We start from the raw sequence: 14,100 nt of genomic DNA, 5'->3' as shown, positions 1-14,100 counted from the left end.
TGTAGGTCCTAGAAGCCATAAAGAATTGTTTCACTTTTTCATCAATGTTTTCACTTTTCTCTTGACTTTGTATCATAATTCATCATCATTTTTTAGGTGTATACGCTTTGGGGTATTGTACCCAAATCCATCTCCATCTCTTTGCAGTATTTGGGTATAATGTCATGTGCTGAATGTTATGTCTTGTAAGTTAAAGGGGAACTATGCAAGTCTGCTCGCTTTTCCGCAGTTTGGGTTACGCTCCTCTCGCCCATATGCATTTGTTTTCAACGAAGCCGGCGAAAACTCAATAGATGGAGTGGTGGATAACGGAGCGTGTTTGTGTTGCAGTGTGCAGAGACGAGAGCTGGGACACCGGGGCAGTGACCAGGTACTACACTGATGTTGCAAGTTTGGTGCTGTGAGACGGCAGGTGGAAGGCAGAGACCCTCCGTTCTCACTCGTAACAAGTCACAAGTCATGTAGTTAACTATCACAATTACTCCAAAGCTTTTTATTCAGGTAAAAATGTAGCATAGCCATGGGTGAAATCCTGCTTAGTTCCTCTTTAAATGTCTTTTTTTTTGTGTTACCCTCCAACATTTGGTCATCTTTAAAAATGGTAAAAAAAAAAAAAAAAAAAGAAAAGGAAAAAGACCAGCAACATGTTTTTGTTTCTCCTGAGTGACAGTGGTTCAGGAGGTAGAGTGGGTCATCCAATAACCAGAGAGTTGGCGGTCCTGCTGGCATTATCCACAATGTTGGGATAGACAGGTCAGCAGAGTGCTCTCAGTGTCCACTGCAGTTTAAAACCTGAGATTTCAGAGACTTTGTTTGGTGTAGTGTTCTTCCATAAAGCTGAATTAATTTAATCTAAAAACAAAGCTTAATCATTTTGGTCACCTTGCTCTTCATCCCTCATCTTTCTCATTCTTAGTTAGAGAAAATGTGGTTAGAGAATAAAATATACTAGCAGAAGGGTTCAAGGGTCACTATAGTGCACTCTGGGCTCTGAACAAAGAGCTTAAAAACTATTGTGTGAAGTTCTTCATTGGCCAAAATATTTTTGGCTCGAGTTTTGTTCCTAATACAGCTGATAGCTCAGAGGTTAACAGTGGTACTACATCTTGTAGGAAAATTAAATTTGCTGTCATGGGGGCCAAGTCCTTGGACAGTTTTTCAAAAGTTCAAACGCATATAGGAACAATGACATCTCTGACTGATAACACCTAATTGAGTTAATACACTTTCATATTTGTGTGGTTTAACACTCAACGCATCATAATTCGATGGCACAATGCGGAAAAAAAATGTATTGACCATTATTGAACAAAGCAGTGTCTCCAACCATAATGATCCTGAATTACAGGGATATATTTTCCATACTCTCTCCACCTACCGCAGCACACCCACAAAACAATGCTGTTACACTCTCAGGTGTCTCAAGACAAGAGCCTCCACATTTACAGTAGTGACATAACTAGATGGAGTTTCCAGGATAAACAGGTCGCTTTTGACGTTGAGGTTTGCTGCCAGGAAACTGAGAAAGGACAGGATGGTCATTTCATGGTCATCATGGTCATTGATAACTCTTGTTGTTCTTGAAAATGGTGAGACTTCAGAGAGGACAGTATGTCCAGTGGCAATGAGAATTCAATATTCAGGAAAAATTAGGATTATGAGGAAATGTGCATTATCAGTGCACTGAGATAGTACCTTGTTAGCATTAAGCCAATAATTTATGTTCAAGATACAGTATGTAATGTTTGATAAATGTGCGGGATTATGTTTGGGTTTCTCTTCAAGAAGTACAAATCCTTATGAGAAATCATTTAGGTACTACAGTACATCTTCAGGTATTGATTTTGACACTTTTTTCTTTTACTATAAAAAAAGGTGTAAGTAGTTCAAACAACTACACAGCAGCATTATCCCTGCTCAATCAGCTGGCCCAAGTGCATGTGTTATTTGAACCACACATATTTTGGTCTGCTGCTGTTTTCACACATAAGGCCAGAGAGTAAACTAGTAGTTTGAGACATCAGTAAGATTGTGGTTTGGATCTCTGAGGTACAGAAATATGATGTTTCCCACACTGCTCTCTAATGGACCTTCTTAGAGCCTCAAAGGAGAAGTGGCAGTAGGGGTATACTGAGCACTTCAGACACCTGCAAGGAATAGTGAATGGTCTCAATATTTGATTTAATCCACCAATTTTGTCATTCCTCCCATTTCTCATAACATGATTTCACAGATCTCACGCTTACTAAGATAATCCATTTACCTGCAGTTGTGGTATATCAAGATTCTGATTGCACAGCTATTGACTATTGCGCAGGAGTACCATGGGTTGGCCAAAATCAAAGTGAAAATATACACTGAAGACCAGACCACATGCAACTACGCCAACCCCGGATTGTGCCACATAGTACGCACCTGATCCAACAGCTGGTCAAAGAATCTATGCACAAACTGTCAGAAACCTCCCGGGGGAAGCTCATCTGTATGCTCCTTGTCCTCACCAGAGTATTGACCTGACTGCAGTTTGACATCGTGTCTGACTTCAGTCATCAAATGCTAACTTTTTTTTTTTTTTTACTGTCCAAATTGGTGGGGTGGGGTTGTGGTATGAGGACACTGACCATAGATACCTTTTATTGAACTTTGAATGCACAGACATACAGTGATGAGAGCGAAAGCGATTGGACTCACACCCACAGACCACATGCAACCATGCCAAACCTGGATTGTTTCTTCGCATGCAAGCTTGAAGATGACTTCCGTGTGACTGCTTGACCGAGAAGGCCTGATTGATGGTGTGGCGGAACAACAGAGAGGATCGTCCAACTGGTTCTCCTGCCTAGGCAGAGAACTCCTAAGACTCTGTTAAAGTGACTGGATTCTTGATCATCTGATTACTTAAGGAAATAACAATTTCATTTAAAATTAAATTCAAAAGATTTATTAGATTGACTGGAAAAATGGGTGAGAATTCAAAATTCTCACCCATTCACCATCAAAGAATAGCTTTACCTTTCTATGTGCCCCGATCATATATCAGCTACAACATGAGACCACTGATGACAGTGAGTTGTATTTACTCTAATGTGTGTGAGAGAGGATGTAAGATAGGATATCAATACCCAAGAGATGTAAATTACCATAATTTCTCCTTTTCCTGACTGTAAACCCTTAACACCAAAAGCAACATGTTCATCATGGAAACTCCAACCATGTATGTCACAGCTGTAGATTTTGAGGTTCTAGTCTTTAGACACCTGAGATTGTACCTCTATTGTGTTGTGGGTGTGTTGCTGCTGCTGGAGAGAGCACCTGAAGAGTAGTTGTGTTGGAATTCCTTGTCACTGAGGTTACTATGTCCTTTACAAAAACTAAATGGTTATGTGACACTGTCACATGAAAGGGGATATTTTTCCTTCCCAGGGTCTTTTGTCTTCATCATTCCCATGTAGGAATATTTCCTTTTGATAAAACACAGTGATACAGCAGGAAGTGTCAGCACAGGAAAATGTTTCCAGTAATGAATCACAATATCAGCCTTCTCTCCTACAGTAATCATCATAAACATGCGTTTTAACAATAGCCTACTATCAGTTATGTGATAGCTGCTGTGTCTATATTGGATAAAATAAGCTGAAGAGTTGGTCTGTGTTTCACTTTCCTCATTGTTAATGATTTTTTGGGTGACAACAGTCCTTTATCACTATTAGTTATTTCCTTACCAATCATTGGTCAGATATGTCATGTTCTTTGTACTTGCAAGACTGTCTGACAAAGCCACTGTAGCCTCTGTTGCTTTTACTTTACTTCAAAGGGAATCAGCGGTCAGCCACAGGGATAACTTCATATTTGAGATCTTTCCATTATATATCAAGTTTCTTGAATGGAACGTTTAAGCTTCTGTCAAGATATGCCACAGTTAACCTCTGACAAATCAGCTGTATACAGAACAGAACAGTGCATTGCACAGTTGTAACAACCTGTGGGATATTGGCAATATGGCAATATGACTTTAATTAGACAGTTGGGTTTATTTTTGGCTCACTCATCTCATCTGTATTGAAATCAGCATGGATTTGGGGCAGGACACTGTTTATATAATAATATAATAATTAACATTATTAGTGGGGTGAACGCTTTTCTCCACAGAGTACGAATTTTTCATGATGTCAGTCACGAGGGTCAGTGGCAGGGGCCGGCACAGGCAATGCGCGTGGCCGAGCCCATGGTTGCATGCGTTTCTCACAATAAATAATAATGTCAATGAAGCGTGCTTTTTGCCTAAACTGGCCCGACAATGGCTTAACACTCTCCACAAATGCAGTACTGTGTATGTGCTCAGTGTAGTACTGACCTCTGTCTGAAAGATTCAGCAACAGGTGGCGAGGAGAGCAGAATGGATCATTGCTGCCCCCTGTTCTCCATCCAGGACACCTACACAAACAATCAAACAAAAGATGCTGTGACCAAAATGTTGAACTATCCCTATAACACATCTCTAATCAGTCTCCCATTAGTCTCTTCAAACATAAATAAGATAATTTTGGTTTCTTGCACTGAATATTTGCCCCATTTTGTGTTTATTTTGTCTCTTTCACATCCCTGATCACCACAGACTCCCATATGTGGCCTGGCATCAGGACATGAGGTAGAGTTTAGAGAGTGAAAAAACACTGAAAGGTTTTGTTCTGTGCCATTCGTGTTGTGTGTTACTGGGGTATTGCTGGCCGCCCTGTTCTCTCTGTGTGGCTCGATTTTGATGAGAACGAAGCCCTTCAGGTCATCCCAGGTACATCAGCTGCTCTAAATTTTCACCATTTCTGTCCTCAGCCACTGACCTGGTTGGACTTTAACTTGAATCGACTATTTGATGACATAGGTGAACTTCTTTTCCTCCTCCTGTAGGCAGTCACTGTTCTGGCATGTTGCCTCATCGTCAAGCTGTCCGCCCCGGAAACATGCTGTCAGTCAACCAGGAAGTCCCAGAGGAGCTGGTGCAGGCTGATGAGGCTGTGTTCTGGGCAGATGTCTGTGAGTTCAAATAAGTAAAATATATACAAGCTGATGCTGAATATTATACAAGTTGTGTGATTTCTGAATTTTATTTTCTTTTTCTAAGATCCATGATGGACTCCTCGTCCATGCCACTGATGTCAACACGTCCCAGAACAGGTTTGTGATCTGATGTGTTCTTACCTGTGCTTACCTCACACAGGTAAGACAAACAAGAATACATTAATCCCTGTATTTCTGCAGGTTATCGTTTTATAGTCTCTGACTTGGCTATTGATCCTGACTCTTTCTATTCCTGATCTACCCAGGAAATTCCATTCTTCAATGTTAACCTGTGTAACAGCAAAAGTCTGTGAAAACCTCTTGGATATGGTAGTTACAGTACTGCCACAGTTTACAGCAATGCCATAGTTGTTGGAGCAGTTAATTGCATAAAATTCAAAAGTTTGAGATAGAGAGATTTTTATTTTTTGTGTGTGAGTCTACAAAATACAGAAAAGTCAAATCAAACTTTACTATGATGTATTTAAAGTGTACTCATGCTGTGTATTAAAGCTGTCAAAATCTGGCACAGTGTGTGACAACAACTAAATCTTTCCTCCTCTGGTCTCATCTAATTTGTGCATCCTAGAAAAACATTTTACTTAATCCAACGTTTTTTTATACCATTTTGTAAAATGTCTGTTAATAACTATAAACATGACTGTTACCATAGTGTGGTTCTTCAAAGGCCAGACATCTACTGTAGCAGGTGCCACCACTACAGTTATGATTACTTACTTATATATCGAAGTATATAATAATGCAGTAATAATTCAACTACTAAGCATTCAAGAACCCACAATCTAGAAACCCATAAAGAGTGATTCTGACCTCCCACCAGTCCGACATAGGCCTCTAATTGTCTAAATGGCAACACTTAATTTTCTATCTTTTTATGTCTTTTTGTCTTTTTTTAAACATCCTGTCTTTCCGACAATTCCTTTAATAGCCTATTTATTCCCCAAAAGATTTTGCACTGGTTTGGCTTAGGCAATGATGAAAGGAGTTGGTTAAATTTAATAAAAATGACCAGGTAGAGGCTAGACAGGACAGACAGAGAGAGAGAGACGGAATAAGTCCAGAGAAGTAGGAGGCAGTCACCTGTTGAGAAACGCACATTTCCCTTATATTGAAAGCCTTGTCGGAACGGTGTGATGTGCCAGTAAACCCTTCAAATACTGAAACATGCACACTAAATCTTTGCACATCATATTTATAGTGCCTTATTGGTAGACCGTAGACAGTTGAGTTGGTTTATAAATCAGACAACATGTGGGATAAACCACTGTCTGTCCAAACACAAAAACACATGTTGCTATATGTGGAAACCTGTTTTTCATACTATTTAGATTTTTTTTTTTTTACCTGTGTCAATTTCATTTTAGTATTTTTAAGAAAAACCAAAACAAATGCATAGCAGTGATTTGCCCATTTACATAACTTTTATTAAACATTGACTATCACCTTGACAATACAACATCAGAGAACTCCCCAGTGAAGCTGAGACAAATTTAGGAGATACCATAATCCCATATTTGCAAAGTTGGCAAATCTCAAACAAAGTGGTTTTGAAGCAGTCATATAAAAACATCAGCTGTCACCAAATGTCAGCTGGGGTGGGCTCCCCCGTGACCCTAAAGACTGAGCATTATGACTTAATGAATGACTGAATGAATGCAGACAGACAGTATGCAGTTAGACTTCTTAGGCCAGTTTCAGCGTCTCTTTAACTAAGACACCTACTCCATCATAAACCTGATGAATGGGAGCATTGCACATGAAGGCACAGGTGGTGACCAGCTTGTTTTTCACATCAACGTGAGCTTCTTCCACTTCCTTGTTCACATGTTTGCAGCCCATCTCCTTTAAAACACCTGCTGTCTGAGCAAACGGCCACCTGAAGAGGACAACAGAGACACATTTAAATGTACAATACAGTCTGTATGTATAAATATCCATAGACATTTGCTGCTGATGACAAAGTCTTTGACTCACTTCTCACAGTCTTTGTCCTGTCCCACGGTGAGCTCACAGCCAGGCAGGATTTTGGCAGCGAGGACAGGAGAGATGCAGCACATGCCCAGAGGCTTTCCAGCTTTGTGGAAGGCCTTGATGATCCTCTCCATATCTGGCTGGATGGTGCAGTCCTTATTCTTCACTGCCCAGTCACTCAGGTTCTTAGCCACACCAAAACCACCTGATGAACAACACACACACAGGATTAGTTTACAGTAGGTTCATTTATGAGGTTCATTTATGGCTGACTCATCCTCACCAGGGATGATGGCGGCATCGAATGCTGAAACATCTAACTTGGCCAGATCAGTCACGTCACCCCTGGCGATACGGGCACTTTCCTGCAGGACGTTTCTTTTCTCTGCTGTAGGTTTCCCCTCACAGTGGTTTACAACGTGCATCTGATCTACATTCGGAGCAAACATCTGCACCTGAAATGAAACACTGACATGTAAAACATTCTTTATCAAGTCTTTATGGAGTTGTTATTAAAATTGACTTTATCCCAGTGGGTCAGGATTATAAAAGTGTTGTTGTTGTGTTGATGGCAAATAAGTGGACCAGAAACTTGAGCTGGATACAACAAGGACCTCATAATGGGACTGACCACTAAGGTGCAAAACAAAATAAAATAAATACATAAATGATAAATTTGCTCTCTTACTTTCGCTCCAGCACGACTCAGGTGGACGAGGACAGCAGAGGCCTCGTGGATCTCTGTGCCATCATAGACGCCACAGCCTGAGAGGATGACTGCAACACGCTTTACCATGATTCCTATAAACACACAAAGCACATATATTCAATGTAAGGTCAGAAGATATTTAGACTGTACAGACTACAGAATTTCAATTTCGTGATATGAAATGTTGGCTGTCAGGACCCAATTTACCAGAAGGTAGTGATTTTGATAACAGAGCACTGTGTTTACATAGAAAATGATGCTAGATGTGAGAGGAGAGGCTGGGTATGGCTCTTGCCAGGTAACACTGTAGACATCAATTAAGAGAAGTTACATGAAGAAGTTTGAATCTCTGCTGGAATAAATACATGCACTATTGAAGATAAATATGTTGTACATTTTCCACTGTTTTTCTTTTATCACATTAATGTCTAAAATTAACCTTAAATTAAAAAAAAAAGTCTAACCATGAAAGCAGCTACTGTATAGCAGTTATAGCAAGCACAGTTAAAGTAAAAGTATATTTAGGTATTCCTCACCCTGTGTGGCCTGGTGGTTGTGTTGAGTGGAGCTGCCAAGTAGAGGTGTGCAGACTGAACTCTGGGGCAGACTCTTTATAGTCCTGCCAGCCTTTCCTGTCTCCACCCACATCAACTTGCTGTCCAACAGGCTGACATCATGAAACACAACAGAACCAGTTTTAGGGATAAAATGCTGAATCACTCCTTCCAGTCCTTCTGTTAATTGCAAACTTTTCATATGCAAACTCCATAACTCTGCCGATTAGAAACGTAAAAGTTCTCTACCGCTAATTGTGACTATATTTATGAATTAGGTGAGTTGATTTGTACACACATCACATCACTTTCCTTATTTCTCTCCACATGCGGTAAATCTGTTTGCCTCCGAGGTTTCCCTTGCGTATGACGCCAGACGCAGACGTATAAAGCGCAGCTTTACGCTTAGAAGCTCACTCCTGCCATGGCTCAGCTGGACTCAATACACGCGTCTGTTGGCATACTAGGAATCTCTGCCGGTAAGATTTTGTTTTTAAAACAGTTTCAGATCTGATACTAACAATATACTTTGGTCAGTTGTTTTGTTGGGGCTGTTATTAAATCCGATGTTACTCGGGAATCCAAGCTTAAACAAATTAAAATATTTTAATTTTTGTTTAGCCTATTTGGGATTTGTTTATAAAATGAAATCGTAGGCCTAGGGGCGTTTTCAACCCTGCAGCCCTTTCCCCCCAAACATTTTCAGTTTTACAAGCTATTTTTGGCCCGTTGTCTTGTCGTTGCTATTGTTAAATGAATTAGCCTATTATTCGGGAATTTAAGGTAGCATAAATGACAGACAAAAAAAAAAAAAAAAAAATCTACTGTCCAGTTAAGAAATGCTGCAGTAACTTAGATATACATAGCCTACAATATGATATCAGTTTAATTTTTTTTGCAGACTTGGTGATGCAGGAAGCAAAAAATATAAGCTGCTTTTGTTATAACCTACAGGTTCACTTCTGCTTTTGGTGAACGACTATGCCAGCTCTCCTGGAAAAGACTTCATCCCCCACACTGCACTGGGGGTTCTGCTCCTCATCATTGCAGCTCTCTTAGCTTATGCAGGTTGGTTTTGAAAACTGCAATCACACATTTAGCAAGGCAAGGCAAGGCAAGGTAATAATATTATATTGATTTGTGCCTAAGCCTGTTTTGTTTTCATGAGTGAAAGTACAGTAGTAATGCTCTACCTGGTCTCTCTCCTCTGTCCCTTTCTGTCTCTCAGGTGTCCGGCGCAGTCTGTCCCACGCCCAGCTGTTTTCCTCTGTGTGTCTGACTGTCTCTGCCCTGTGGTGTGGTTCAGGTCTGGTGTACATCCTGGTGGGACAGGGAGTGGTAGAACCAACAGACCTGCGGTCCTCTCTGATCCCAGGTCTGGCAGCGTTCACTTTAGCTCTGTTCATCATCGGCAGCGTTGCCCTCATAGTAAAGAAAGCTGTTCTGGCGGTCATAGCTATTGCTATTAGCTTAGCATGTGCCCATCAAATTGCTGGTCTTGTGGCTGCAGGGTTCGGTCAGTCTGCTACAGCTGCTAACTACCTCCTGGTCTGCCTGGTTGGTGTTTACTTTGGATTTGGGCGTCTGCTGTCCATTATCACTCACGGTAAAGTGGAACCTCCAGGAACAGGCCTGAAGAGAAAAGCTGAGCTGAAAACAGAGCAGGACCAGGGCTGTAGTGACGCGGTGTCAGTGGCTTTGGTGATGAACCTGCTGTCTGCCTCTGTGTTAGCCTGTCCTCTGTTAGGTGTGGTCCCTCAGCTCTCCACCGGTCACGTGCCCTGGCTGTGGACGGCTGGAGTCTACCAGCTCGGCATGTGTGTCCTCTTTTACAGAGCACTGGACACATTAGCCGCCACTTTTTGTGGCTTCACTGCTGTGTTGAAATTTGCAGAAGGCTACAGTGCTCTCTTATCGTTCTACTCAATCCAGCCTTTCTCCCCAGTTCCCTTCCCTGTCGTCTTCTCTGTGCTTTTCTTCATCTTGGCTCTGTTCAGTTTTCAGAAGAGCTTGGTGGAGTTACTCTACCAGTTATTCTTTGTGGCCTATTGTATTGCCATTGCAGCCCAGCCTCGAGGCTTCTTCCAAGCAGGCACTCAGGGTGTCCAGGCAGCTATATTCATAGTCTCTGCCCTCATGCTTTTAGTTACCACTTTCAACATGGTCTCCAGCACCAAGATTCCCACAGGCCAGGGCTATTTCAAGGTTTTATTCTCCAGGACGCAGCAAATTACCATCAGAGCACATGATAAAGAGCTGCACACACCTCACCTGGGCTACTCCAAATATGCAGATGCTGAGGTGTTAGGCCACGCCTGCAACGTGTTGGCTGCTTTTGCCGTCACAGCCACAATTGGTGACAGAAATCCTCTTTCTGTTCTGGTGCTGCCCTGGGTGGTGGTGGCTGGCGGGGTGCTCCAGCTGCTCTGTGGCTCAGTTGCTTTTTCTCGGGGTAAAACCTTTGAGAGTACAGTTTTCATCGTCTATGGCATGATGTGGACAATCTGGGGACTGACACGGTACGGTGGCCTGTACGGTGACACCAGAGGCTTCAGTGTGGCTGTCGGCATCATCAGCTTCATGCTGTTTAATGTTTTAGTGACAGCTGCAGCACTGTTTCTGAATCTCAGCTGGTTTGCCTACACCTTCACCTTCCAGCTCATCCTCATTAGCTTCCTGCTGGATGCAGTGGGTGCTCTGCCTTTTGGTTATGACATAGGAGTCACCATTATCTTCGGCCTCGTCAGCTTTTATTGTTTCCTCGGCCAAATGTTCAACAGCACCTTCCAGTCCCCGCAGATCCCCTTTGGGAATCCTTTAATCAAGCTGAGTGGTGTTGGCGGAGGCGTAAATGTCTGTCCACATGTACCAGCCCGTAAGGCCACATCTGTCCAGCAGATTGCAGGTGAGATATAAAAGACAAAAATGCAGATTCCTAAAATGTACATATGATTATGTACTTGATATGAGATATTTTTCTTCTCTTCTTTTCTGCAGAAATCATGAAAAACGGCGGCATATGTGGAATGCCTACTGACACTGTCTATGTCCTGGTGGCAGCTTGCAACAGGCCTGATGCTGTTGTTAAAGCTTACAAGTCAGTTTTTTAAGACCATGTCCTGACCTGCATTCATTTATTGATTCACTTTCGTTTCCCTCTAATTGTTGTGTTTGACTTCAGGGTGAAGAAACAGGCGCAGGACAGACCCATGTCCATGTGGATCTCCTCAATCAAGCAGCTGGAGCCTGTGCGACACCTGCTGAGCCCCCTGCTGCTGGACTTCATGGAGGCTGCATGGCCCTCCTCCATAAGCATGGTTATACCCAGGGGTAGGTGTGTCTTTGCAGATGCAGATGCAGATGCCTCACTCTTTTGTCCTGTGATCTAGACATATGGCACCTTGCCTATTTTTCACGTGATGCACACAACTCCCAGCACACGATAGACAAGGAAATACATTGGAATCATTCCAGCAACACTGACTCCTTCCTTTATAGTTGTCATTGATGAAGTGGAATCTGAATATGTCACAGAAATTAAATATTATGATTATGATTTTTTTTTTTTTTTAAGATTTTAGAAACATTTTCTGTGTAAAATAAACCAGAAATTAATAATGAAAAGAAAACCAGCTCTGCAGTAGCCTGCAGACTGTATGTAGAGAGACAGAGTGGTAAGTAGCAGCAATGCAGCCATGACACCTAACGCAGGTTATACAGTATGTTTCCATGTTTGTGCTCATGTCTTTGTGCCCTATGTTGCAGTGTGGGTGTATTTCCAGAATGATATTGGTCTCTTGTCTCACACAGGTCCATGGATGGACATTTTTGGTTTAGGAGATGCTGCCAAACACATAGGGACTCCTCAAAGCATAGCTATCAGAAACCCAGACTGTGCTGTGGCCACCCACCTCATTAGTAAGGTAAGTGTATGACATACTGTACACTGAAGGTCTCTAGGTTAAAACTTGTCGGCAGAATCTTTGAAAATAACTCTTGATTCTGCAGGTGGGGCCCATCGCAGTAACCTCAGCCAACCCTACAGGCGAGGCAGACACAACTCACCACAACCAAGTTTATGCCAAACTGGGAGACAAGGTAATGATAATAATTTACTTTAATTAAATCCAAGAGGCACGGGTTTTATTTTTTACAGTAAGGTATTAATGTATTTTGCTGGGTTAGGTGGAAGGTGTCCTGTGTGATGGCCCCTCTCCAGAGAACATTGCATCTACTGTGGTCGACTGTACTAAAATTGAAACGGGACACATAGGTTTCTTCAGAGTTGGTCTCATTCCTAAATCCCAGGTAACATAACCATATTGTTGAGTTCATACAGAGTACAGAGTGTATTGTATGTTCTCACTAATGCTGTCTGCATCTGTGTCTCTGTCTGTAAGGTTCTTCAGATCTTTGAGGAGGTTCAGAGGCGGCACAGACAGGGGCAGACCAATCCAGCTTTTGAGTATGATCTGACTCTACCAGATACACAGGACAGAAGTTCAAGAGAAGAAGACACAACAGAGTCGGGAAGAGGAACTGACAGCACAACACCATCCACAGTTTCACCTGAACAAAGCCCAGACCTCAGAAATGGATCATAGGATGCAGAGCGTAGCTTGCTACACAAAAAATATCAATGCTTAATCAAAGAGACATGTCACCAACCTGTTTTTACATGACCCTCTTTTACATACAGTATGTGTGAAATTTCAAGCATAAAAATTGAAAGCACACAAACGATTGCACTATCAAATTATGACTATTTATGTAAATGTAATTTGTGTTTTGTACTGTACATTTATATACAGTATATATATTTATATATACGTGCTGATTTTTATGTATATTGCCTGAACCGCTGTATTTTTTTTTGAAAATGTTGTATTTTAAATTTCATCAATTGACAGCATACTTTCATAATAAAATTAAAATTGATAATTAAAAATTACTTGTAAAATATAATTACAATTACATATACACACGAAAACATGTCTGAACAAAGTAAAACACATCATCAAAAATATAAACATATATATATATATATATATACACACACAACAGAATATACTGTCTGAAATGCAAAAGGAGACAGACAGACCGATGGATGGATGGATGGATAGCCCCCCCAAACCCCCCCCCCACACACACACACACACTCTCTCATCAGTTTGCACCAGACTTCCTTAAAGACCAATAGATAAAATGTCCATCATTTGTGACTGGCTACCTTGTTTTAGTTTAGTGTGTTTATTTCGGTCATGTAAAAATAAGTACAATAGACAAATATAAAAGTATAGATACAAAACAAAAACAAATACACAACAAAGCAATACAATGCACTTTGACCGAGCTTATTTTACCCTTCTTAAATTAACATTTTCCTTTCACTCATTTTAAAAATTTTGACAGAACAAAGAACCTGCATATTCTACATACAGCAGTTTATAAGCGCACTGGTATTTATAATTCAGTTTTATATTTATTAATAATATTATTTTTAAATAAGTTTTTGAATCTGTTAAGTGTGTTACACAGTTTGATTTCTAATTCTAGATTATTCCATTGATTGACTCCTTTAATTGATATACATCTTTGTTTCACATTTGTTCGTACTTTTGCTTTTGTATACACATAAGTCCCTCTTAGTTCATATTTACGGGTTTGAGTCTGAAACATCCTCTGGACACCATCAGGAAGCATATTATTATTTACTTTATACATAATTTGAGCAGTCCACAAGATCATTGAATTTTAAAGCAGAAGTAAGCGATCCGGTCGTTTTGGCTA

At 41.0% G+C, this 14,100-nt stretch overlaps 2 protein-coding genes across 2 annotated transcripts; one reads left to right on the top strand and one right to left on the bottom strand.

Annotated features, from left to right (window-relative positions):
• Positions 1–6,707: 6,707 nt before the first annotated feature.
• Positions 6,708–7,855, bottom strand: LOC146980007 (glutamine amidotransferase-like class 1 domain-containing protein 3, mitochondrial). Its single transcript, XM_085790069.1, has 4 exons — positions 7,736–7,855; positions 7,331–7,502; positions 7,051–7,252; positions 6,708–6,952 (listed from the first exon to the last, which is right to left on the bottom strand). Exons 1-4 carry the CDS (start codon positions 7,841–7,843, stop codon positions 6,760–6,762), a joined length of 675 nt encoding a protein of 224 aa, XP_085646195.1. The 5' UTR covers positions 7,844–7,855; the 3' UTR covers positions 6,708–6,759.
• An 873-nt stretch (positions 7,856–8,728) lies between these two features.
• Positions 8,729–12,990, top strand: LOC146980006 (uncharacterized). The gene is made up of 9 exons (XM_085790058.1): positions 8,729–8,789; positions 9,265–9,378; positions 9,539–11,215; positions 11,308–11,407; positions 11,492–11,640; positions 12,121–12,233; positions 12,319–12,408; positions 12,496–12,618; positions 12,711–12,990. The coding sequence occupies exons 1-9, from the start codon at positions 8,735–8,737 to the stop codon at positions 12,912–12,914; spliced, it is 2,625 nt and encodes an 874-aa protein (XP_085646184.1). The 5' UTR covers positions 8,729–8,734; the 3' UTR covers positions 12,915–12,990.
• Positions 12,991–14,100: the final 1,110 nt, after the last annotated feature.

This window comes from Trachurus japonicus, chromosome 10 (genome assembly GCF_045865225.1).
Source record: "Trachurus japonicus isolate A0001 chromosome 10, Traja_1.0".
NCBI classification, from domain to species: Eukaryota; Metazoa; Chordata; class Actinopteri; order Carangiformes; family Carangidae; genus Trachurus; species Trachurus japonicus.
The sequence above is the reverse complement of the archived record's forward strand: the minus strand, read 5'-3'. Positions and strand labels throughout refer to the sequence as shown.

Coding starts and splice junctions, on each gene's coding strand:
- LOC146980007 (XM_085790069.1), bottom strand. CDS start 7,843: ATGGTAAAGCGTGTTGCAGTCATCCTCTCAGGCTGTGGCGTCTATGAT. Junction 7,503..7,735: donor TGAGTCGTGCTGGAGCGAAA/GTAAGAGAGCAA, acceptor GTTTCATTTCAG/GTGCAGATGTTTGCTCCGAA. Junction 7,253..7,330: donor CGATGCCGCCATCATCCCTG/GTGAGGATGAGT, acceptor GTTGTTCATCAG/GTGGTTTTGGTGTGGCTAAG.
- LOC146980006 (XM_085790058.1), top strand. CDS start 8,735: ATGGCTCAGCTGGACTCAATACACGCGTCTGTTGGCATACTAGGAATC. Junction 8,790..9,264: donor CATACTAGGAATCTCTGCCG/GTAAGATTTTGT, acceptor TATAACCTACAG/GTTCACTTCTGCTTTTGGTG. Junction 12,409..12,495: donor ATGCCAAACTGGGAGACAAG/GTAATGATAATA, acceptor TTGCTGGGTTAG/GTGGAAGGTGTCCTGTGTGA.